This window comes from Falco peregrinus, chromosome 19, assembly GCF_023634155.1.
Source record: "Falco peregrinus isolate bFalPer1 chromosome 19, bFalPer1.pri, whole genome shotgun sequence".
NCBI lineage: Eukaryota > Metazoa > Chordata > Aves > Falconiformes > Falconidae > Falco > Falco peregrinus.
In genome coordinates, this window is record NC_073740.1 from 3,292,680 (window position 1) to 3,313,246 (window position 20,567).

Genomic DNA, 20,567 nt, shown 5'->3' on the forward strand with positions numbered 1-20,567 from the left:
CCTCCGGACAGAGTCCCCTCTATTCTGCCGTGGCTGACACCGAGCTGGCAGCCCGCAATTACCTGGCCATCCTGTTTGCTCTCTTTAAATACCAGTTACAGTATTTGCTTGCTCCAGCCTTCGGGAAAGTTACCAGCATCTTTGAAGTCTTGGAATGAGAAAGCCAGAGCGCTCCTTGGCAAACTCCCCTCGTGTGTGAGCTGCAGAGTTGCTGATGTTGGGGAAAAAAGTTTTTACCAAAAAAAAGAGGTTTAACAGCTGTTTCCTTGGAGTGCAGCATAAAGGTGGCACCGGGCTCCATCTCAGCCCTGTTCCCAGAGCACAAGTGGCAGCTCGGAACACCAGAGCTCCGCGGGGCAGGGGAGGTGCACACAGAGCCCACAGCCCCAGATGTTCAGCAGCGCCGAGGGATGCATGTGCAAGGACATGCATCAGCACAGCCCCTCTGGGTGGGCTCCGTGCTCCCTGGCCATCTGGAAACACATCTGCCAGGGCTGGTACCTTCCCTTGGAGCGGAGAAGCGGACAGAGAAAAGGAGGGATGCAACATCCCTGGCAGTGGGGGTGAGGGGCCGGGGTGGGGGACTGGAGGAGTCACCCCCATTGTCCCCACTGGGGGGTCCTTGCTCTGGCCACAGCAGGAGGAGTGGTCCCTGGGCGAGGGGCTGCCTCCCTGGCCACCCACACAAGTGGCATCGGGGGGACACCGGGGCCAGGCTGGGCAGATGCCGCCTCTCCCATGGCTCTGCCCCACTCCTGTTTCTCCTGACGGGCAGGTGCTTGCAATTAGGAAGGATCCCAAATTAGAAGGTGCAGAGCCCAGACTTGTTTTGCAGATGATAAACTGCGGCAGCCTGTTCCACCCAGCCCAGCTGCCAGCGTGGGGCTCAGGCGTGGGGCTCACAGCCCCACGGCAGGAGTGAGCGGGGTTCCAGTGGGCAGCACTGCAGCCCCCCACTGTGCCCATCGCCTCCCCAGCTGGGTGGCGAGGAATGGGCTGCAGTCACCCCTGCCGTGCCCAGCTGCTCGTGGCATCGCCCGCAGCCCTGGCAGCCTCTGCCCGGGCTCTGCCTCTGCCCTGGCAGCCTCTGCCAGGAAAGTTGCTGGTGCAGCCACAAGTGGGGCAGGGGTCGCAGCTGCGACACCAGCTGCAGGCGGCTCTGGCCCGTGCCTGCGGCGAGCTGAACTGCTGCCAGCTGGGACTCAAGGCCAAGTGGCCACGGGACCCCAGCAGGGACACCTTGGTGGGCACGGCCAACCCTACGCCTGCCCGAGGGTGCCCTGGGGAGACCAGGCTGCTTTCACGGGGCTCTTCTCAAGGGGAGCACTGCACTGTGGCTGGGCAGAGGGGGCCGCAGGGGTCCTGTCTGGGGTGATGGAGGCACTTGGGGGACTGGTGAGCATCCCCCTGCAGCTTGCCTCTGGCCACTGGGACAGGTTTCAGGAGAGTTTTGCAAATGTTGCGGTGAGTACAGAAAGCTCTCATTGGAGCGAGGTTGCAAAACCTTCCTCAGGCTCCTCTTCAGCTGCACAGTCCCATGAGCTGTCCTCTCCTGGACTCACCTTTCCTGCTCCACCAGACACCGTCACCTCCTACCACGCACCCCAGAAAGCAGGTCCTGCCGCCCCGCTGCCCTGCACCCAGCAAGACACGGCAGGAGGGTTTTTCGGCAGCGGGTGAGTACCCTGGGTCCTGAGCAGCTTCACCAGCTGGAGGGTGGAGATGGGCCCAGCCAGCAGGACCATGCTGAGGCCATGCCCACGGTGCTGGGCATCATCCCCGCACAGGGAGTGGGAGGTGATATGTGCGAGACAGCCCACCTGGCCCTGGTCCCTGTCCTGTACGGTGTCGGGGAGCAGCGAGCTGGCACTGTCCAACCCTCACCTCCCCCTGCCTGGGGGCAGCAGCCTGGCATTGTGGTCCCGAGGCACTGGGGGGGGGGGGTCCTCCCATGCCCTCGTCAAGGAGCTCCTTGCTCAGCATCACAGAAGGGACAGGGCAGGGTGGGAGCAGGGAAGTGCGGGACCCCTCTGCCCAGGGGGCTCCAGCCCCAAACCACTCTGGCTGGGTAAGCCCCCACTGCCATGCTCGTGGGGTCAGGAGTGTGGAGCTGTTTGCTCCCAGCCACGGCTCGGGAGGCACCAGGGACCTGTGGAGCGGCACAGCACAGCTGTGGGATGAGCAAGGAGGGGGTAGGAGTGGGAGGGAGGTGATGGGAGTGAACCGAGCTGCTGGGTACAGTGGCGTGGGCGGCTGGGAGTGCCAGGCTGGTGGCCGTGGGGCAGCACGTGCCCGGGGAGCTGCACCCCCAGCCAGCACGCGGCCTGAGCTGTCCGTGGGCACCGGCAGCATGGGAGGGAAGGCAAGCGCTGGGCTGGGGCTGTGGGGAGCAGGCAGGGCAGCGGGGGGCTCAGCCCTGGCTGGGAGGGTCCTGCTGCTCCCCGAGGCTCCCGTGCAGGGGGATGCTGGGGCTGTCCCTGCCCTGGGTCCGTGGCCTGGTGTGGGGCTGAGACAGGGTGAGAGGAGCTGGTTGCTGACAACCACGGCCCCGCTCCCAGCCCTGGTGCTTGCCGTCGGCGTCCGTCCGAGCCGTGCTGCAGCGGAGGTGCCATGGGGCCTGGGTGTGCCAGCGTCCTGGGCTGGCTCCTGCTGGCGCAGGCAGCATCGCGGGTAGCAGGTAAGTGCTGGCACCAAGTCCTCGAGCAGAGGGGGCTGCAGAGGTCAGCGGTTCGGGATGGCAAAGCCAGGGGTTCGGTGTCGGTGGTGGGTCGAAGCGGTGAGCTGGGTTCCTGCTGCAACCCTGGGTGCCTGCCCGGTCCCTCCTCCTGCTGCAGGCGGCCGCCCCTGCGACGCCAAGGACTTCGGCCACGGCTCGCTGGTGTGCGCCTGCAGCGCCACGTACTGCGACACGCTGGACCCCGTGGTCCTGCCGGCCCCGGGCACCTACGTCAAGTACGAGAGCAGCAAGGCTGGCAAGCGGCTGGAGCGCAGTGAGGGAAGCTTCCAGCACAACACCAAGACCCCAGGTACCCGCTGCAGCTGAGCACCTGCCTGCACACCAGGGAGCAGGGTCTGTCCCCGTGTGGCGGCTGCGATGTCGTTTGTCCCCTGCAGATTTCCATCTCACCCTGGACACGGCGCAGCGATACCAGAAGGTGAAGGGCTTTGGCGGTTCTGTCACAGACTCGGCTGCCATCAACATCCAGTCCCTGTCCAAGGATGCCCAGAACCACCTGCTCCGCTCCTATTTCTCCGAGGAAGGTGAGCCTGGGGCAGGGCGATGCTGCTGGCTGGTGGGGCTGGTCTGTCCAGCCTCCCCTGCTGCTGAGATCTGGCTACTGAGACTTGTGCCAAGGGGCTGGGAGGCTGCTGGAAGCCGTGGGGCTGTACCCCCAAATACACCCCAGGGACACCCATCACCACCCACCCTGTCCCCAGGCATTGAGTACAACCTCGTGCGTGTCCCCATGGCCAGCACTGACTTCTCCATCCGCCTGTACACCTATGCTGATGCGGAGGGCGACTTTGAGCTGAAGCACTTCAACCTGACGGAGGAGGACACACGGATGAAGGTGAGTCCCACGGGATGAGCCCGAGGCACCAGGGCTGCAGCCGGGCTAGCACGGGTTGGGCTGGGGACGGGAACCACCTTCCTGCTGATGGGGAAGGAGAGGACTCATCCTGCTGCTGGCGATGCCGATGCTTGGGTAGACCCGGAGAGCTTGCTGCCATCCTGATTCCCCCCAGATCCCCATCCTTCGGGCAGCCCAGGCGGTGGCCAAGCGGCCACTGTCGCTGTATGCCAGCCCCTGGACCTCTCCAGTCTGGATGAAGACAAACGGTGCGATGACGGGGAGGGGGACGCTGAAGGGCAGCCCCGGGGACAAGTACCACCAGGCCTGGGCCAAGTACTTCATCCGGTGAGGAGCTGCGGGAGCGCGGTGTGGCGCCAGGGTCACCATGCCCAGGGCCAGGGCTGGTGGTGCCACAACGGGGCCATTGACCATCTGCCCCCGCACCCAGGTTCCTGGATGAATACGCCAAGTACAACCTGACCTTCTGGGCAGTGACGGCAGGGAATGAGCCCACGGCCGGTGAGATCGTCTTCTACCCCTTCCAGTGCCTGGGCTTCTCCCCTGAACACCAGCGGGACTTCATCGCACAGGACCTGGGCCCTGCGCTGGCCAACAGCTCCCACCGCAACGTCCAGCTCATCATCCTGGATGACCAGAGGGTGATGCTGCCCTACTGGGCCCAGGTGGTGAGTCCCCACGGCGGCTCTCCCAGCCCCACTGTGGCTCCCCCCAGCCCTGGGCACTGGTGACTCCTTCCTCCTGCCAGGTTCTCAAAGACCCCGTGGCTGCCAGCTACATTAGCGGCATCGGCATCCACTGGTACCTGGACTTCCTGGCACCCATCGACCTCACGCTCTCCATCACCCACCACCTCTTCCCGGATTATTTCCTCCTCTCCACGGAGGCCTCCACTGGCTCCTACTTCTGGGAGCCCAGGGTGGTGCTGGGCGGCTGGGACCGCGGCAGCAAGTACAGCCACAGCATCCTGACGGTAGGGCTGGGCAGGGGCCGCTGACACGCTGGCCACCCCCGTACCCACCCGCAGCTCAGCGGCATCCCCTGCCCCCCAGAACCTCAACAACTACGTGACGGGCTGGACCGATTGGAACCTGGCGCTGGACCTGGAGGGGGGCCCCAACTGGAGCAAGAACTACGTGGACAGCCCCATCATCGTGGACAGCAGCAAGGATGTCTTCTACAAGCAGCCCATGTTCTACCACCTGGGGCACTTCAGGTGGGTTGGGGCCGGGGGTGGCCGGCAACAGGCTGTCGGCTCCTGCTGCAGTCCTGGGCATGTCCAGGCTCATTCCCTGCTTGTCCCGCAGCAAGTTCATCCCCGAGGGCTCACAGCGTGTGGGGCTGGCTGTCTCCAAGAAGTGCCGCCGGTGTGACCTGGAGCACTCAGCTTTCCTGCGCCCGGATGGCGCCATCGTCCTGGTGGTCCTGAACCGGTGAGTGGCTCAGCCCTGTGCCCCAGCTCAGAGGCCCGCTGCCCCCCCTGACCCGCAGCCCCTCCTGCATTCCCCACAGCTCCCCCGTGGACGTGTCCTTCGGCGTCTCCGACCCACGGGTGGGCTTCATCGAGGCCACAGCTCCCAGCGACTCCATCCAGACGTTCCTGTGGAGGCAGCCAGCCTAGCGCAGCCGTGGCCGGCACCGGGAGCATGGTGCTGGTGCAGGGCTCGGGCACGGCCCCGTGACACCTCAGGGACCTGTTTGATCGGTGGGCTGCGATGCCTGCTCTTTTCTAGATGTTTTCATAAAATAAACAGTTTTCTACAGCCTCGCCTGCGGCCCCTCTGCCCTCCTTCGTGCCCACTCAGCGGGCAGGGCCACACCAGGAGCCAGAGGAGGCAGGCTGTGGGGCAGTGGTACCTGCTGAGCCCCATGGGGTCCCATCCTGCCTGTGCCCAGGATCTGTGCTGCAGGGAGGCAGGGGGCTGGTACCCGAGGGGCGGCAGCTCCCCCCGCCCCGCTCACTGCAGCAGCCCCCCCGCAGGGCAGGGGCCAGAATCTAGCAGGGACCGGGGCCGGCAGCAGCCAGGACCCGCAGCTGGGATTTAGCGCAGGGCCGTGGTGTCAGCAGCCGCAGCTTCTCCCGGCCGGAGCAGGCGGCCACGTGCTGCGGTTTCTCCTGCCGGAGCAGCCATCAGCCCCCCCCAGCTAATGGGAACCGGGAGCATCGGGCACATACTTCCCGAGTGACGTTATGGGGGAGCGGGCACGGGGGGGGGGTGGGGGGGCTGCACTGAGTCATCCCCCTCCCAGTGGGGGCCAGCGTGGGGGAGGCTCTGTAGCCGGCCCCAGCCCAGCACCGTGGCTCCGCTCCCAGCACAACACGAGGGCCCCCTGACCATCACACGCACACAGGGGGCACGGGGGGCGGAGGGGGGACGCACCCAGGGATTTCAGCCTGAGGACACTGGACACAGCCAGCCCCGAGGGTGCCCGCAGCAGCAGTGTCAGGATGCCGGTGGCGGCAGCAGCCAGCGGCCGAACAAGCGAGGGCTGTGTGTCGCCGGCAGCCGTCGCGCAGGCGAGCCTGGCCAGGCGCCGCTTTTCCATTTGCGCGCTCATAAACCAGCAGCGGCCAGAGGAAACCGCGGCGGCGCAGCCAGCTCCCAGGGTGTCCCGGGGAGCACCGTGGTGCAGCTGGGGCACATGGGCCCCCAGCATCTGCCTTGGCCCCTGGTCCCGCTCTGCAGCCCATGTGCCCTCGGCCGTCACCGTGAAGCCACGCTGACCGCGCAGTGCGCTTTTGGCAGTGCCAGCTGCAAGGAACTCCCCATCGCTAGCAGGCACGGAGGAACGCAAACAGCTGTCAGCGCTGGAGGGATTCCTGCTGCAGCCATGGCCGCTCGCCACCCTGCCTGTGCCGCTGCGGGAGCTGGGCTCCAGGCATCCCTCCAGCACGGGGAGTGCTCGTGTCCTCTGTGCCCTCCTGTGCTGGGGACATGTCCTCTGCAGCTGGCCAGGGACCATCCCCGGCCATGCCATGGCTCTCGGGGAAGCCGGGCTGGCAGCAGCATGGTGGCAGGGGGACCAGCCCCACAGAACCTGCTCCTGCTCTGCCTGGCAGCTGGAGGGCAGGGATGCCAAGGCTCAGCCCCACAGCTGCTGGAAAAAGGATGGGGGATGCTGGCGAGACACGCACAGATGCTTTAAAGGAACCTAAAAATCTGCAAGTGTCCCCTTGGCCTCACCCCCAGGGAGCCCCGAGGCTGGGGATGAGGGGCAGAGCTGCAGGAAGGACGCAGGGTGTGGTGCCAGGGAAGAGCAGGACAGGCAACAGGGCGGCACACCAGTGCCCACTGCAGTCCTCCAGCCAGTGTAACTGGGGAAACTGGGAAGGGCCCTGAGCTTGCTGGCAGGACAAGAGCGCACTGGCAGAGAGAGAGACGTTTATTGGCGTGGCAGACGCGCTCCCCGTGGAGAGGACTGTGATTCCCAGCGGGATGCAGAGCGGAGCACCCACAGGGAGCGATGCTGCCAGGCTCCTGGCATAAAAAAAAGTCAGTTCCAGGGACCATAGGAGGAATAGTTGCATAGCTATTCCTCACTCCTCCTCCTCCTCTTCCTCCTCCTCCAGGGCGATGGGCTGGCGGCCAGCCGGCCCCGCACCACCACGCTGGATGGAGACGATGCCACTCAGGAAGGCATAGCCCAGCATGGCTGCCAGCCCCACCAGCACTGACAGCAGCTGGTTGCGCCGTTTGTGGGGGTCCTCCTCCACCTCGCTGCCGTTGGTGCCTGCAGCCCGTGGGGCGCTGGCTGGGGGCTCACCTGGGGGGGCAGAGCCAGGGTGTGCAGGGGGGACAGGTCACCCTAAGCGTGCGGGGCAAGGCAGGGGAACACATCTCACCTCCGTCCCAGGGGAAGTACAGACTGAGGATGGAGGTACAGTAGTTGCACAGGTTCTGCAGGGACTTCAGGTGCTGCTGCAGTTTCCCATTGGGCAGCTTCGCCTTCAGGAGCGGCGCCAGGCGGCTGAAGACAAAGGCGTCGAGGGAGGCCGGCCTGGGGCACAGAGACCTGCGACTGGGTCACGGTCCCTCCCGCCTCCTCCCACCATCCCCACCCAAAGCCACCCAGATGCATCATCCACCCCCAGCCCCCTGTGCCCCAGGGGATGGCAAGTGGCTACCCCTCCTTGGGGGGGCTCTCTGCCTCCAGCCCCTGACCGGGGGAGCAGGATGATCCCAGCCCGGAGGAGCTCTGCCGGCTCCAGGAGACAGGGAAGAGATTCCAGGGCTGGTGGCACCTCCTGCAGCCTTAATTCCTGCCACCCACATAGCTCCAGGCTGCATGGACAGCCCTGTCCCCTGCGAGCCTGTTCCACCCCAAAGTGACGTGCATGGGCTGCAGCTTCCCTGCAAACCAGGGGGTCTCAGTCCTGCCTGGGTGCAGGGGACTCGCAGACCCCAGAGCACCTTCTCCCTACGGCCACCTACGAGTCTCCAAAGAAAAACTTCTGGGAGCCGAGGCGCTGGGACAGGAGTGTCAGGCATTCCCGAGCGTCCCGGTAGAGCTGGAGAAGAAGGACAGGGGGTTGTCACCCACCCAGCCACGTGGCAGACTGCCATGGTGTGAAGGGGAGTGGGAAGGGGGTGCTCAGCCAGGAAGAACCCCGGACTCCAATTAAGATTTCGGCCTCACATGAGCCCCCATGGGCACCTGCCAAGGACCTGCCGTGCCCAGACCACATCCCCTCACCTCCTTCTCCAGCTTCTCCTCATCTTCCATGTAGCCATCTCCCCACATGAGCTGCAACCGCTCCAGGTGCTGCTTGTGCATGCAGTTGGGCAGGAAGAAGTTCAGGGGGAAGGGAATGTTTTCCGCGTACCATTTCCGTGTGTGCTCCACGTAGTTCTTTGCGTCCACCCAAAAAATGTGGATCTGCACAGAGAACAATCCGTACCCAGGCCACGGCGCCAGCGCAGCCTCTTGCTGTGGCAGGTGCCCAGCACAGGGCTGGCTGCCCCAGAGGTCACGAGGGGCTGGGGGAGCCTCAGGATCAAGGCAAGACCCCAGCCCTGGCTGCACAACCCACCACTGCCACACAAGACCCTCAGCACCCTGATCCCTGCTGGTGATGCTCCAGGCCACCGGGATTTTGCTGCCTGCAACGTCCTTTGGCTCTCCGGGCAGGTGGGTGCACACCCGAGCTCACCGGCACAGCTCTGGGGAGCGGGTCCCATTCTCGGTGAGACCACCTTGCCTACGTGCCCCCCCGAGATATTTCCGCAGGGAGACTCACCAGCACTGGCAGCAGTTTCTCCTCGAGGAGGGACACGAAGGCCAGCGTGTCTGCACCCTGCGTAGCTGAGAGGTCGTAGTCGGCATTGTACTTCTGCAGAGCAAGCGCAACGGGTGTGATCCGGCAGGGAAGCGGCAAATCCCACCTGCGCCTCTTCTTCCCTCTCCTTCCCAGGGGGGCTCCAGTGCCCTCCAGCCCCAACCTGGGACAGGGGATGCCCCTCACCCACCCCCACCCCCCTTACCTGTTTCCTGAGGTGAGTTATTATCTGCTGCGTTTTAGAGATGGTGCCCTCATCCCGCGTCCTCAGCGCAGGCAGGCGCCCTAAGGGCAGGGAGAGGGGCGGCTGCAGGCAGCGGTGCCCGCGATGCCACCCTGCCACGGGCGAGGGGTGCGGGGGGCTCCACCGGGGGGGGGGCGCGAGGCAGAGGTACACGTGGGGGGGGTGGGGGGTGCATAAGGTGGGGCAGGGGGGCACGGCAATGCGCGGGGTGCGGGTGAGAGGATTAAAGCTGTGTGTGACGGGACACGGAGTGCGCGAGGATGAGGGGGGTGCAACAGGGTGAGGGGGGTGCGCAGTGGGGCTGGGGGTGCAGTGGGGCTGGGGGTGCCATGCGATGGGTGGGTGCCATGTGGCAGTGGGGGCATGGGACAAGGAGAAGCAATGGCGTGGGGAGACACGATGGGGCAGGGGGTGCGCTGGGGTAGGGGGTGCCGTGCAGCGGGCAGGTGCAATGGGGGGGTGGGGGTGCCATAGGACAGAGGGGGTGCCATGCGGCTGGGGGGGTGCAATGGGGCGGGGGGGGCAATGGGGCGGGGGGGTGCCGTGGGGCGGGGGGGGTGCCGTGGGGCTGCCGGTGCCCTGTGGCGGGGCGCGCCGGTGCCGGCCCTTACCGGAGGGGCTGCGCCAGGGGCTGCTGACCCGGTGCACCTTCAGCGGCGCCCCCGTGAACCGCGCGTAGGTCTGCGGGAGAGCAGAGAGGGAGGTGGGGGTCGCCCGGCGGGACCCCCCGGCCCGGCCCGGCCCCGCCGCCGCCCCCGGCCCCGCCGCCGCTCACCAGCACGGCCAGGCAGTCGGGGTCCACCGAGGGCAGCCCCCAGCCCCCCGCCCAGCAGAACAGCTCCATGGGCGCCGCCATCTTCCCGCCCGACCCGGAACCACACGGGGCGGCCCCGCCCCCGCCCCCCCGCGGCCCCGCCCGCCCCCCCGCAGCACCGGGCGCACCGGCCCCGTGCCCGAGCGAGCAGAGCCCGGGCGGGGGTGGCTGCGCTCGCCGCGGCCCTGCGGCCGAGACCTGCCCTGCACCCCGGCTCTGCACCCCGCCCGCATCCTCGCCCCCGCAGCCCCGGATCTCCATCCCCGGTCCCGCACCCCCGGTTCCGCACCCCCGGCCCCGCACCACGCTCTGGATCTTCCATCCGCATCCCCGTTCCCGCACCCTCGGCCCGCATCCTCACCTCCGCATCCCCGGTCCCACATGCCCGGGTTTCCATCCCTGTCTCCACATCCCTAGTCCTGCATCTCTGCCTCCGCAGCACCGGCCCTGCAGCCGCCGATCACCATCCCCGTCCCTGCATCCCTGGTCCCACATCTCCACCTAGGCACCCTCGTTTCTGCATCCCTCGTCCCGCATCCTTGCCTCCGCATCCCTGGTCCCACATGCCCGGCTTCCCATCCCAGTCCCTGCATCCCCGGTCCCACATCTCCACCTCCGCACCCCTGGCCCCGCATCCCCGGTCCCGCATCCTCACCCCCGCATCCCAAGTCCCGCATGCCCGGCTTCCTATCCCGGTCCACGCATCCCGGGTTCCACATCTCCACCCCCGCATCCCCGGTCCCACGTCCCGGTTTTGCAGCCTCGGCTCCCCATCCCCGGCCCCACACCCCCCACCCCGCAATGCCACCCCCGCATTCCCAGCTCCCCATCCCCGCATCCCTGGTTCCACAGCCCCGTCTCCGCACGTTTCCATGGAAAGAACACGGGGGCGGGAGCCCGCTGGCAGCGGAGGGACGGAAAACCCCGCCTGCGGCTGGGGAGCAGCCCCGCTCCCCCGGCCTCCCGCCCCCCCGCTCTCCCCGGCCCCCGGGGCCGCTGGCGCGCGCCGAGCCGCTGGCGCGGGGCTGAGGCCGGGGGAGCGGGGCTGGGGCGGCCCCGGGGCCGGGCCCGGCCCGTTGTTATGGAGCCGGGGGAAACAGGAGTAAACACGGCCGGGCCGTCCCGGGCCGCCCGCCCGCCTTGGCCGGGGCTCAGCGGGGAGCGGCTCGGCCGGCCCCGAGCATCCCGGGCGGCGGGGGGAGGCTGCGGTACGGGCAGCGCCCGCGGGGCACCGCGCTGCCGGCCCGGGGCATCCCCAGCCCCCCCCCCCCCGAACCCCCGCTCCCCCTCCCCGCGGCCCGGGGCGGGGGGAAGGAGCTCCCGGGATGAGCTCACTCCTGCTGCGGGGCTTGGGCCGCGTCCCGGCGCTGATTTACGCCGCTGAGCGCCCTCCAGGCGGGCTGGCTGCGCTCGCCCCTCTCCCGCCCCGGGAGCACCGCCCGGCCCCGGGGCTCCGCCTGCCCGGGCAGCGCCGCCCGGCCCGGCGGCTGGCACTTCGCCGGGGGCACCCCCGGCAGCGCATCCCCGGATCCCCCGGGCTGGGATGCTCCGGCGCTGCTGGGGCGGCTCTGGCTCGCAGGGAGGCGGCCCCAGACTGCCTGACCTCCCGGTGAACCGGCGCCTGCCACACTCCATTTCTCTGACCGGGAGCCGCGGCAGCGGCGGGGCGGCCGGCGGGTCACCCGCAGCCCCGGGCCCGGGACGCCGCGTCCCGCTCCGCTCCGCTCCGGCCGGCGGGGCTGCAGCCGGGGCACCGCGGCCGAGCGCCCGCCGGGGTCCCCGGGATGCGCGGCCGTGATTGACGGCTCTTTGTTTCCTCCTCGCCGGCAGCGCCGGCCCCTCCCCGCTCGCACCACCCCGCCCCGCCGCGCTCCGCTCCGCACCGGCGGCACCGGCGGCATGGGGGCACCGGCGGGCGCGGGGGGCCCGGCGCTGGGCGCGCTGCTGGCGCTGCTCCTGCTGGCCGCCGCCGGCGCGGCTCGCCCGGGGCTGCACGGTAAGGCTGCTGCCGGCCGGGGCCGCGGGGCAGCGGCGGCGGGGCCGCCCCGACGGGGCGAGGCGGACGGGGCGCCCGGCCCGCTGCCAGGCGGGAGGCGGCGGCGGGAGCCCCCCTTCCTCCGGGACCGGCCCCGCTGTCTCCAGCCGCGGGCCCCCGGTGCCGGTTCCCGGCTGCGCTCGGCGGCGCGGGGCCGCTGACAGCGGGCTCGGCTCGCCCTGGGAGGTCTGGCAGCCGGGCTGCGGGCGGAGGGGACAGAGGGACATTCATCGCCGGGGCGGCCGGCGGCACCCCCCGGGGGCAGCTCGGGGCAGGGAGCCCCGCCTGGACGCCGCTCCCGGGGGCAGCGGGAGGGCTCCGCTCGCGCCACGCGAGGCACCGGCGGCTGCCGGGGCTCGCCCCGGGCCGGGGCTCCTCCCGGTCCGCCCGGTGCGTGCCGTGTGGAGCGGGCAGGCAGCCGTGCGGCGGCGGGACCGGGCTCTCCGTGCTTCCCCGGAGCGCCCCGGCGGCTCCTGGTCCCGCTGCGCCTCGGCGGGGCGGCCGCCGGTGGCTGCTCCGCGCCGTCCGTCGAGGCCGGCCCCGGAGCGGGGGGGGGGGGGGGGGGAGCTCGGGCGCTGCCCCCGCTGCGTCCCCGCGCTGCTCCGCGATCCTGCGGGGCCGGCCCGGCGCACTGCGGGATGCTCGGGGCCGGCGGGGCGCAGTGGCCGCCCCCGCGGGGGAACCGGGCCGGGGACCCCGCTACGCTGCCCGGCTCGCCGGTGGCGGCGGCTCCACCGGTCCCTCGCGGCGCTGCCGGTCCTGGAGCGCCACCGCGCGGGGCCGGGGCTGGGCGGGGCCGGAGCCCTCGGGGCTTCCCCGGCCCCCCCCCGGGTCCGGTAGTCCCAAGACCACCCACCCCACCGCGCAGCGCCCCGTGGCCCGGCTCCGGCCTGGCTTGCAGCGGGCCGGCCCGCAGCGCCTTGCACTGGGCACCTTTGCTGTGCTGCGGCCGGTCAGGATGCGACCCCCGTGCTTGGCTCCTGCAGTCATCGACCTGCTGATGGTGAGTGAGGCCCGGCAGATGGCCAGCATAACGCACAAGATCCGGATGGAGCTCCTGACGGTTAACGACATTTACCTGCTCTCCACCTTCCGCCTGCCCCCCAAGCAAGGGGGGACCCTCTTCGGGCTCTACTCCAAGAAGGACAACACGAGGTGGCTGGAGGTCTCCATAGTGGGGAAAATCAACAAAGGTGGGTGCCTGCTGCGCTGGGACGTGCTGGCCCCGCTCTTGTCCCGATGCTCAGGGAGAAACGGGGGACCAAGTTCCTGCCATCCAAGGGGCAGTGACGGGGGCACCCAGGGGGTTGCTGGCGCTGGGAGGGGGCAGAGCTGATGGCCCCCTCCCGCTCCTCCGCAGTCCTGGTGCGCTACCTGCGGGAAGACAACAAGCTGCACTCGGTCAACCTGCAGCACGCGCACGTGGCGGATGGGCAGAGCCACACCATCATCGTGCGCCTGAGTGGGCTGCGCGGGGACATGCTGAGCGTGGAGCTCTACATCGACTGCAAGCAGACAGACTCCAGCGTGGGGCTGCCCGAGCTGTCGGAGATCCCCCTGGCAGAGGTGGAGTCCATTGAGGTGCGCACGGGGCAGAAGGCCTACCAGAGGATGCAGGTGAGTGCTGGAGACCCCCCCACTGCACCCTCAGGGACAGGCAGAGCCCCCCACAACTGACTCTGTCTCCCCTCATACCTCAGGGGTACGTAGAGTCGATGAAGCTGATCCTGGGAGGCTCCATGAGCCGCGTCGGGGCCCTGAGCGAGTGTCCCTTCCAAGGAGACGAGTCCATTCACAGTGCAGGTGACAGCACAGCCACAGTCTGTGCCTAGCAGGGGCAGCGCGGGGGGCTTTTGTGGTCACCCATGTGTCTGCGGCAGGAGGTGACAGCGTGCCACACAGAGGGGTGCTCCTGCCTCTCCCAGCCCAGGTGTGGGTGGGTGGGAGCCCTGGGTGGGTGGGAGCCCCTGTGCTGTGGGCACGCTGACCGGGAGCAGCCGTGCAAGGTGGTGCTACTGGGCTTTGGTGGCTGCGTTTGGTGATATCTCGCCTCTCTCCTTGCAGTGACAAGCGTGCTGGCCTCCATCCTGGGTAAGTCCCTGCTCTCTTTGTCCCTTTCCCCGGCACGAGGCTGACGGCAGCATCCGGGGCTCTGCAGAGGCAGGAAACCCTCCACTGCCCACCCCAGTGCCCCAGGCACCTGCAGGGTCCCAGGATGGGGAGGATCAGAGGGCATGGGATGCGCTACAGAGGGGGGACACTGTGTGGACCAGGGAGGAGGATGAGGATGGGCCATTGGCTGTCTCATCCTCCCGGTTCAGTGCCGGAGGGCAGAGCAGTCCCAGCCCACGGCCCTGGCAGGCTGTGTCTGTCCTGGGGCTGACCATGTCCCTTCTGCGCCCTGGCAGGCGAGCAAACCAAGGCACTGGTCACACAGCTGACCCTCTTCAACCGGGTCCTGACCGAGCTGCGGGAGGACATCAGGGACCAGGTGAGGTGGTGGGGCAGTGTCAGCTCTCCCCGGGCTGGATTTCCTAAGGGCACAGTGCCAGCCAGTGCGCTGCATCCCCCTGACACGCCATGCTCTGCTGCCTCGCAGGTGAAGGAGATGTCTCTGATCCGCAACACCATCATGGAGTGCCAGGTCTGCGGTGAGTGCTGGCAAAGCTCCGTTCCCACCTCAGGAGGCAAGGGCTGCCCTGTCTCACCCCCTGCCTGGCCCTCCACTTCTCAGGCTTCCACGAGCACCGGTCCCGCTGCAACCCCAACCCCTGCTTCAGCGGCGTGGACTGCATGGAGACGTACGAGTACCCCGGGTACCGCTGTGGGCCCTGCCCGCCGGGGCTGGAGGGCAACGGCACACACTGCGCCGACATCGACGAGGTGGGCACACTCCTGGGGTGGGGGTCGGCAGTCCTAGTGCTGCCAGAGCAGTGTGGGCAGACGATGCTTCCTCTCTCCGGATGCATCCCCGAGCCAGGAAAGGCCCCACCGGGACACTCGGGCCAGTGGCCACCCTGGTGTGGGGGGTGCCGTGCCCGAGGGTGAAGCCCATCTCTCTCCTCATGCCACAGTGTGCTCATGCCAACCCCTGCTTCCCTGGCTCCAAGTGCATCAACACAGCCCCCGGCTTCCGCTGCGAGCCCTGTCCCCGCGGCTATCGGGGCAACACCGTCTCTGGTGTGGGTGCGGACTATGCGAGGGCCAGCAAGCAGGTGAGGGCAGTGCACAGGGGACTTGGCCGCATCCCTGTGGGTGCTCTGGGCTCCTGAGCTGTGGGGACAGCCGGAGGATGCTGTGCCTGCCGGAGGAGGGCCGCTTTCCTGGGGCAGGGACGGGCAGAGCTACAGGCAGGGAAAGGCACCGGGTGATGGTTTCTCCCCCACTGCTCACAGGTTTGCACAGATATCGATGAATGCAACGATGGGAACAACGGGGGCTGTGACCCCAACTCCATCTGCACCAACACACTGGTGAGCAGAGCTGCCCACTCCCCTGCCTGGCATCGGGGGCCACTCTGCTCCCCTAATCCTGCCCCTACCCTCTCTCTCCCAGGGCTCCTACAAGTGTGGTCCCTGCAAGTCAGGGTTTGTGGGGAACCAAACGTCCGGCTGCATCCCGCAGAGGTCCTGCAGCACTCCCACCTCCAACCCCTGCGACATCAATGGCTTCTGCATGTTCGAGAGGAACGGTGAAATCTCCTGCGCGGTGAGCGGGGTCCAGGGGCCAGGTGAAGGCGAAGCAGGGGGTGCAGGAGGTGTCGGCACAAGCAGCAGCTGGTCCTGCCCAACCCGGGGCCCTTCCCTGCTTCGCAGCCCCTGATTTTACTCTGTCTTCAGTGCAATGTGGGCTGGGCTGGCAATGGCAATGTGTGCGGGCAAGACACAGACCTCGATGGCTACCCAGATGAGCCCCTGCCCTGCATCGACAATAACAAGCACTGCAAGCAGGTGGGCTCCCAGGGGGGAGGGCAGCATCCTCAGGCAGGGGGTGCTGGGACGCAGGGAGCCCGTGGCAGGGCTCTGCTGCAGACCTCACCTCCTCCCTGCCTTTAATGCTGTCTGCACTTGCAGGACAACTGCCGCCTGACACCGAATTCAGGGCAAGAGGACGCCGACAATGATGGCATTGGGGACCAGTGTGATGACGATGCTGATGGTGATGGCATCAAGAATGTGGAGGTGGCTGTGCTGGGCAGGCGGGATGTGCCTGTGGCTGTGGGGGCCATGCTGAGCAGAGGGCTTCTGCCTTTGACTTGGTGCTGACACCCTCAAGATGCTTCTCCTGGGGAGCAGCAGGCTTGTGGCTCTGGGGTGGTCTTGCTCTGCATGCCGGAGGAGGTGTCCTGCCCTGAGCCGTGTGGGACTGTGGCCTCCCGTCTGCCAGCCACTGCAGCACAGGATCCCCGTCCTCTTCCCCACAGGACAACTGCCGGCTCTTCCCCAACAAGGACCAGCAGAACTCAGACACTGACTCCTTTGGGGATGCCTGTGACAACTGCCCCAACGTGCCCAACAACGACCAGCGGGACACAGACAGCAACGGCGAGGGGGACGCTTGCGATAACGACATCGATGGGGACGGTGAGCGGCTCTGGGGTCTGGCCCGCCTGCACGGGGCCGGGGCTGTCACACCACGCTGGGAGGGTGAGGGCATCCACCCAGCGCTGTCCTTGCAGGGATTCCCAACATGCTGGATAACTGCCCCAAGGTGCCCAACCCTCTGCAGACAGACCGGGATGAGGACGGTGTTGGGGACGCCTGTGACAGTTGCCCTGAAATGAGCAACCCCACTCAGGTATGGCTGGGGCCAGGCTGGGGCGGGGGGCTGGGGGCACGCAGGGCCCTGCTCGGTGGGAAGCAGGGGCTCCGGTGGGCCCGCTCACCCCAGGGTGTCCACTGAACTCGGGCTCTGGTCTCCTCCAGACAGATATGGACAGCGATCTGGTAGGAGATATCTGTGACACCAACGAGGACAGGTGGGGACCACACTGCTGTGGGGTCACCTCCCCATCCCGTCCCATCCTGTCCCATCCCCAGGGGCAGAGCTGGGTTCCCAGCTCAGGGACCCAGGAAGGGTGACAACAGGGTCTTCAGGGGTGCTGGGACATGGTGCTGGGTCCCCAGTTTGCGGCACTGCTCTGACCCTGTTCTTGCTCCCAGCGATGGGGATGGGCATCAGGACACCAAGGACAACTGCGCTGAGATCCCCAACAGCTCCCAGCTGGACTCAGACAACGATGGGCTGGGGGATGACTGTGACAATGACGATGACAACGATGGCATCCCTGACTACACAGCGCCTGGCCCAGACAACTGCCGCCTCATCCCCAACCCCAACCAGAAGGACTCGGACGGTGAGCATGGGGCAGGCAGGAGGAGGCAGAGCCATGTGGGTTCAGCCTGGTCCTGACTGGAGCGTGTGTCCCTAGGGAACGGCGTGGGTGACGTGTGCGAGGAGGACTTCGACAACGACACGGTGGTGGACCAGCTGGACGTGTGCCCCGAGAGCGCCGAGGTGACACTGACTGACTTCCGCGCCTACCAGACCGTCATCCTGGACCCCGAGGGAGATGCCCAGATTGATCCCAACTGGGTTGTCCTCAACCAGGTGTGGGTGCTGCCCCCCATGTTTCTGGGGACTGTGCTGCTGGGGGTGGGGGGGGAGGCAGAGGGGGACTGGGTCCCTGGGGCTGCCCCTCACCCAGCCGTCCCCCACAGGGCATGGAGATCGTGCAGACCATGAACAGTGACCCAGGCTTGGCTGTTGGTAAGAGATGCTGGCCCACGTGCAGACCTGTTGAGGCAGCTCCCCTGCTCCTGTCCCCCTGCGCTGGGGGGCGAGGGCTGTTCTTTGCCTCCCAGAGGGGTGAAGGGTGGGCTGGAGGGAGCTGGGGTGCGAGGTCCCGTGCTGGGGATGAGGGCTTCTCGCAGCGTTTGCCTGCCTCTAGGCTACACAGCCTTCAACGGAGTGGACTTCGAGGGCACCTTCCACGTCAACACTGTCACCGATGATGACTACGCCGGCTTCATCTTCAGCTACCAGGACAGCGCCAGCTTCTACGTGGTGATGTGGAAGCAAACGGAGCAGACATACTGGCAGGCCACCCCCTTCCGTGCCGTGGCCGAGCCGGGGCTGCAGCTCAAGGTGGGTGCTGGCCACCCAATGGGCTGGGTCGCACCCCACCCCACCCCAGCTGGGTCCCCCCTGATGCCCCGTCCCCCCACAGGCAGTGAAGTCCTCGACGGGCCCTGGGGAGCACCTGCGCAACGCGTTGTGGCACACGGGCCACACACCCGACCATGTCCGCCTGCTCTGGAAGGACCCACGTAACGTGGGCTGGCGGGACAAGACGTCGTACCGCTGGCAGCTGGCGCACAGGCCCCAGGTGGGCTATATCAGGTGAGCGGGGGTCCGGCATGGAGGCTGCTAGGGTTAGGGGGGGGCTGCTCTGGCCACGGCGCAGGGGGTGGATGCTGGTCGTTGGGTGGGGTCCAGCCCCAGTGCGACCACACCAGTGGGGGGATGCCAGCTACTGGGATAGGGGTCCCCCTCGGTGGGGCCACCCTGGTGGGATGCCGGCTGCTGGGAGGGATCCAGCCCCGGTGTGGTCCAGCCCGGTGTGGAGAATGCCAGCCGTGGGGAGGGGTCCTGGCCTGGTGGGACCACACCAGTGGGGGGATGCCAGCGACTGGGATGGGGGTCCCCCTCGGTGGGGCCACCCTGGTAGGGAGGATGCTAGACGTTGGGAGGGATCCAGCCCCGGTGTGGTCCAGCCCTGGGAGGGGGGGTGCCAAGCCGGGGGAGGGGTCTTGCCGCGGTGGGGCCGCACCGGTGGGGGGATGCTGGCCTTGGGGAGGGGTCCTGCCCCGGTGGGGCCGTGGGCGCGTTTCCCTTTTAAGGATCCCGTCGGGGCGGCCGCCGCGGGGGGGCTCCGCGGGCCGGGCCCGTCCGCCCCGTCCGCCCCGCCGGGCCCCCGTGGCCATTGTCCCGTCGCCATGGCGACCCCGCCGGCGCCTTTCACATGCAAAGCGCCCGACAAAGGCGGCGGGGCCGGGCCGGGGGCGGCGCTGGGGGCTTTATCCTGTCCCCGCCGGGGGGCCCCGCTCCGGGGGTCCGGCCCCGGGGGGGTGCCCCGCCCGAGTGTTCTCATCCCCTCCCCCCGGGGCGGGATGCCCCGTCCCCAGCCCGGCGCCCTCACCCCCGGCCCGGGATGCGCGGCGCTGGCCCCGGTGGGGCCCTGCTTCCCCGGTGACCGGGCCCGACTGGGCCGTTCCGTTCCCGCAGGGTGCGGCTGTACGAGGGCCCGCGGCTGGTGGCCGACTCCGGGGTGATCATCGACACCACCATGCGCGGGGGGCGGCTGGGGGTCTTTTGCTTCTCCCAGGAGAACATCATCTGGTCCAACCTGCAGTACCGCTGCAACGGTGAGCGGGGCCGCCGGGGACCTCCGCACCGGCCCGGGGACCCCCGCACCGGCCTGGGAACCGGGGGCTCGTGGAGCATCTCCAGAGCCCCCGCTGCGGGGGTCGCTCCTGGGCCGGAGGGGGGGGGTCTCCCAGGCTTGTGTGGTCCCCCCCGACTCCTGACACACACCCCCATCCCCCGCTGTCCCCCCGCAGACACGATCCCCGCCGACTTCGAGCCGTTCCGCCGGTTCCTGCTGGAGGGACGCGAGTGAGCGGCCGCGCCCGGGCCGGGCCCCCCCAGCCAGTGGCACCCCGGGGTGCCCCGGGCCCCGCAGCCGCTCCCGGCCGGGCCCCTCTCCCGGCCCCCCGCGGACTTTGCACTGCCGGTACCGGGGCGAGCGGGGCCCCGCGGGTGGGGGGCTGCTCCCCCGCCCCGCCCGGGCGCTGCGGCCCCTGCCCCATGTCTGGCCATAAAGTTTTGAGTGTTTTCTAGCCTGCGCGCCCGGTTCCTGGGGGGGGGGCGGTGCCCCGAGAAGGCGCTGCCCGCCGCCCCCCCCCGTCCCGTGCTTTCGGCTCCGTCCCTCGCCGTCCTCCCGGTGGCCGTCGCGGGGGTGGGGCGGGGGAGCCGGTGCCCGCCGGTGCCGGCGGCGGGAGCCCGTGGCGGCGGGAGGCCGGGACGAGTGCAATATTGGTAGGCGAGAGCACAACACTGCACCGCATCCCGTCCCTCCCGCCGCCCCGGAGGAACCGGAGCTGAGCCGCCGCCGCTCGGGCCGCTCCGTGGGAACTGCGCGGCGCGCTCCGAGCCCCGGCGGCAGTGCCCGGTCGCCATGGCGACGGGTGTCCCGGCAACGCGGCGGAATGTGCCCCCCCCCCCTCCTTCTCCCGCCCCGGAGCGCGCGGGGCCGCCACCGGCCCGGCCCCCCCCCCGCGGCGGCGGCGGCGACAATGGGCGCGGCAGCCCCGGGCCCCCTTCTTAAAAGGGCAACGCGCCGGTGCCGGTGCCGGTGGCCGGGTGAGCGCTGCCCGTTCCCACCCCGGCGGCCGCAGCGGGACCGGGGCGGCCGCTGCCCAGGGGGTACCGGCTTATCCCGGCGGTGCTGGGGCAGGTAAATCCCCGCTCGGTACCGAAAGCCTCCCGCCCCCAGCCCTCCGGGGGGTGCCCGGCGGGGCGGGAACCGTGCGCCCCCCCCG

At 68.8% G+C, this 20,567-nt stretch overlaps 3 protein-coding genes across 3 annotated transcripts; 2 read left to right on the plus strand and 1 right to left on the minus strand.

The window, feature by feature from the left end:
• The first annotated feature begins 1,374 nt into the window (after positions 1-1,374).
• On the plus strand, positions 1,375-5,214 carry LOC101921511 (lysosomal acid glucosylceramidase-like). The gene is given in 13 exon segments (XM_055792399.1): positions 1,375-1,399; positions 1,402-1,466; positions 1,468-1,676; positions 2,559-2,677; positions 2,835-3,026; positions 3,115-3,261; positions 3,439-3,572; positions 3,748-3,920; positions 4,024-4,261; positions 4,342-4,566; positions 4,646-4,809; positions 4,901-5,026; positions 5,106-5,214. Coding segments are annotated over 13 exon segments (1,926 nt in total).
• Positions 5,215-6,959: 1,745 nt separating this feature from the next.
• On the minus strand, positions 6,960-9,997 carry MTX1 (metaxin 1). The gene is made up of 8 exons (XM_055792439.1): positions 9,891-9,997; positions 9,727-9,796; positions 9,077-9,156; positions 8,833-8,925; positions 8,289-8,471; positions 8,027-8,103; positions 7,438-7,592; positions 6,960-7,358 (listed from the first exon to the last, which is right to left on the minus strand). The coding sequence occupies exons 1-8, from the start codon at positions 9,969-9,971 to the stop codon at positions 7,132-7,134; spliced, it is 966 nt and encodes a 321-aa protein (XP_055648414.1). The 5' UTR covers positions 9,972-9,997; the 3' UTR covers positions 6,960-7,131.
• Positions 9,998-10,981: 984 nt separating this feature from the next.
• Positions 10,982-19,848, plus strand: THBS3 (thrombospondin 3). Its single transcript, XM_055792448.1, has 23 exons — positions 10,982-11,925; positions 12,951-13,157; positions 13,325-13,581; positions 13,665-13,767; positions 14,029-14,055; positions 14,373-14,455; positions 14,564-14,615; positions 14,699-14,847; positions 15,039-15,179; positions 15,360-15,437; positions 15,520-15,672; positions 15,804-15,914; positions 16,038-16,145; positions 16,388-16,547; positions 16,643-16,761; positions 16,890-16,942; positions 17,127-17,320; positions 17,396-17,574; positions 17,685-17,733; positions 17,915-18,111; positions 18,194-18,366; positions 19,252-19,391; positions 19,587-19,848. The coding sequence occupies exons 1-23, from the start codon at positions 11,829-11,831 to the stop codon at positions 19,643-19,645; spliced, it is 2,889 nt and encodes a 962-aa protein (XP_055648423.1). The 5' UTR covers positions 10,982-11,828; the 3' UTR covers positions 19,646-19,848.
• The last annotated feature ends 719 nt before the right edge of the window (positions 19,849-20,567 follow it).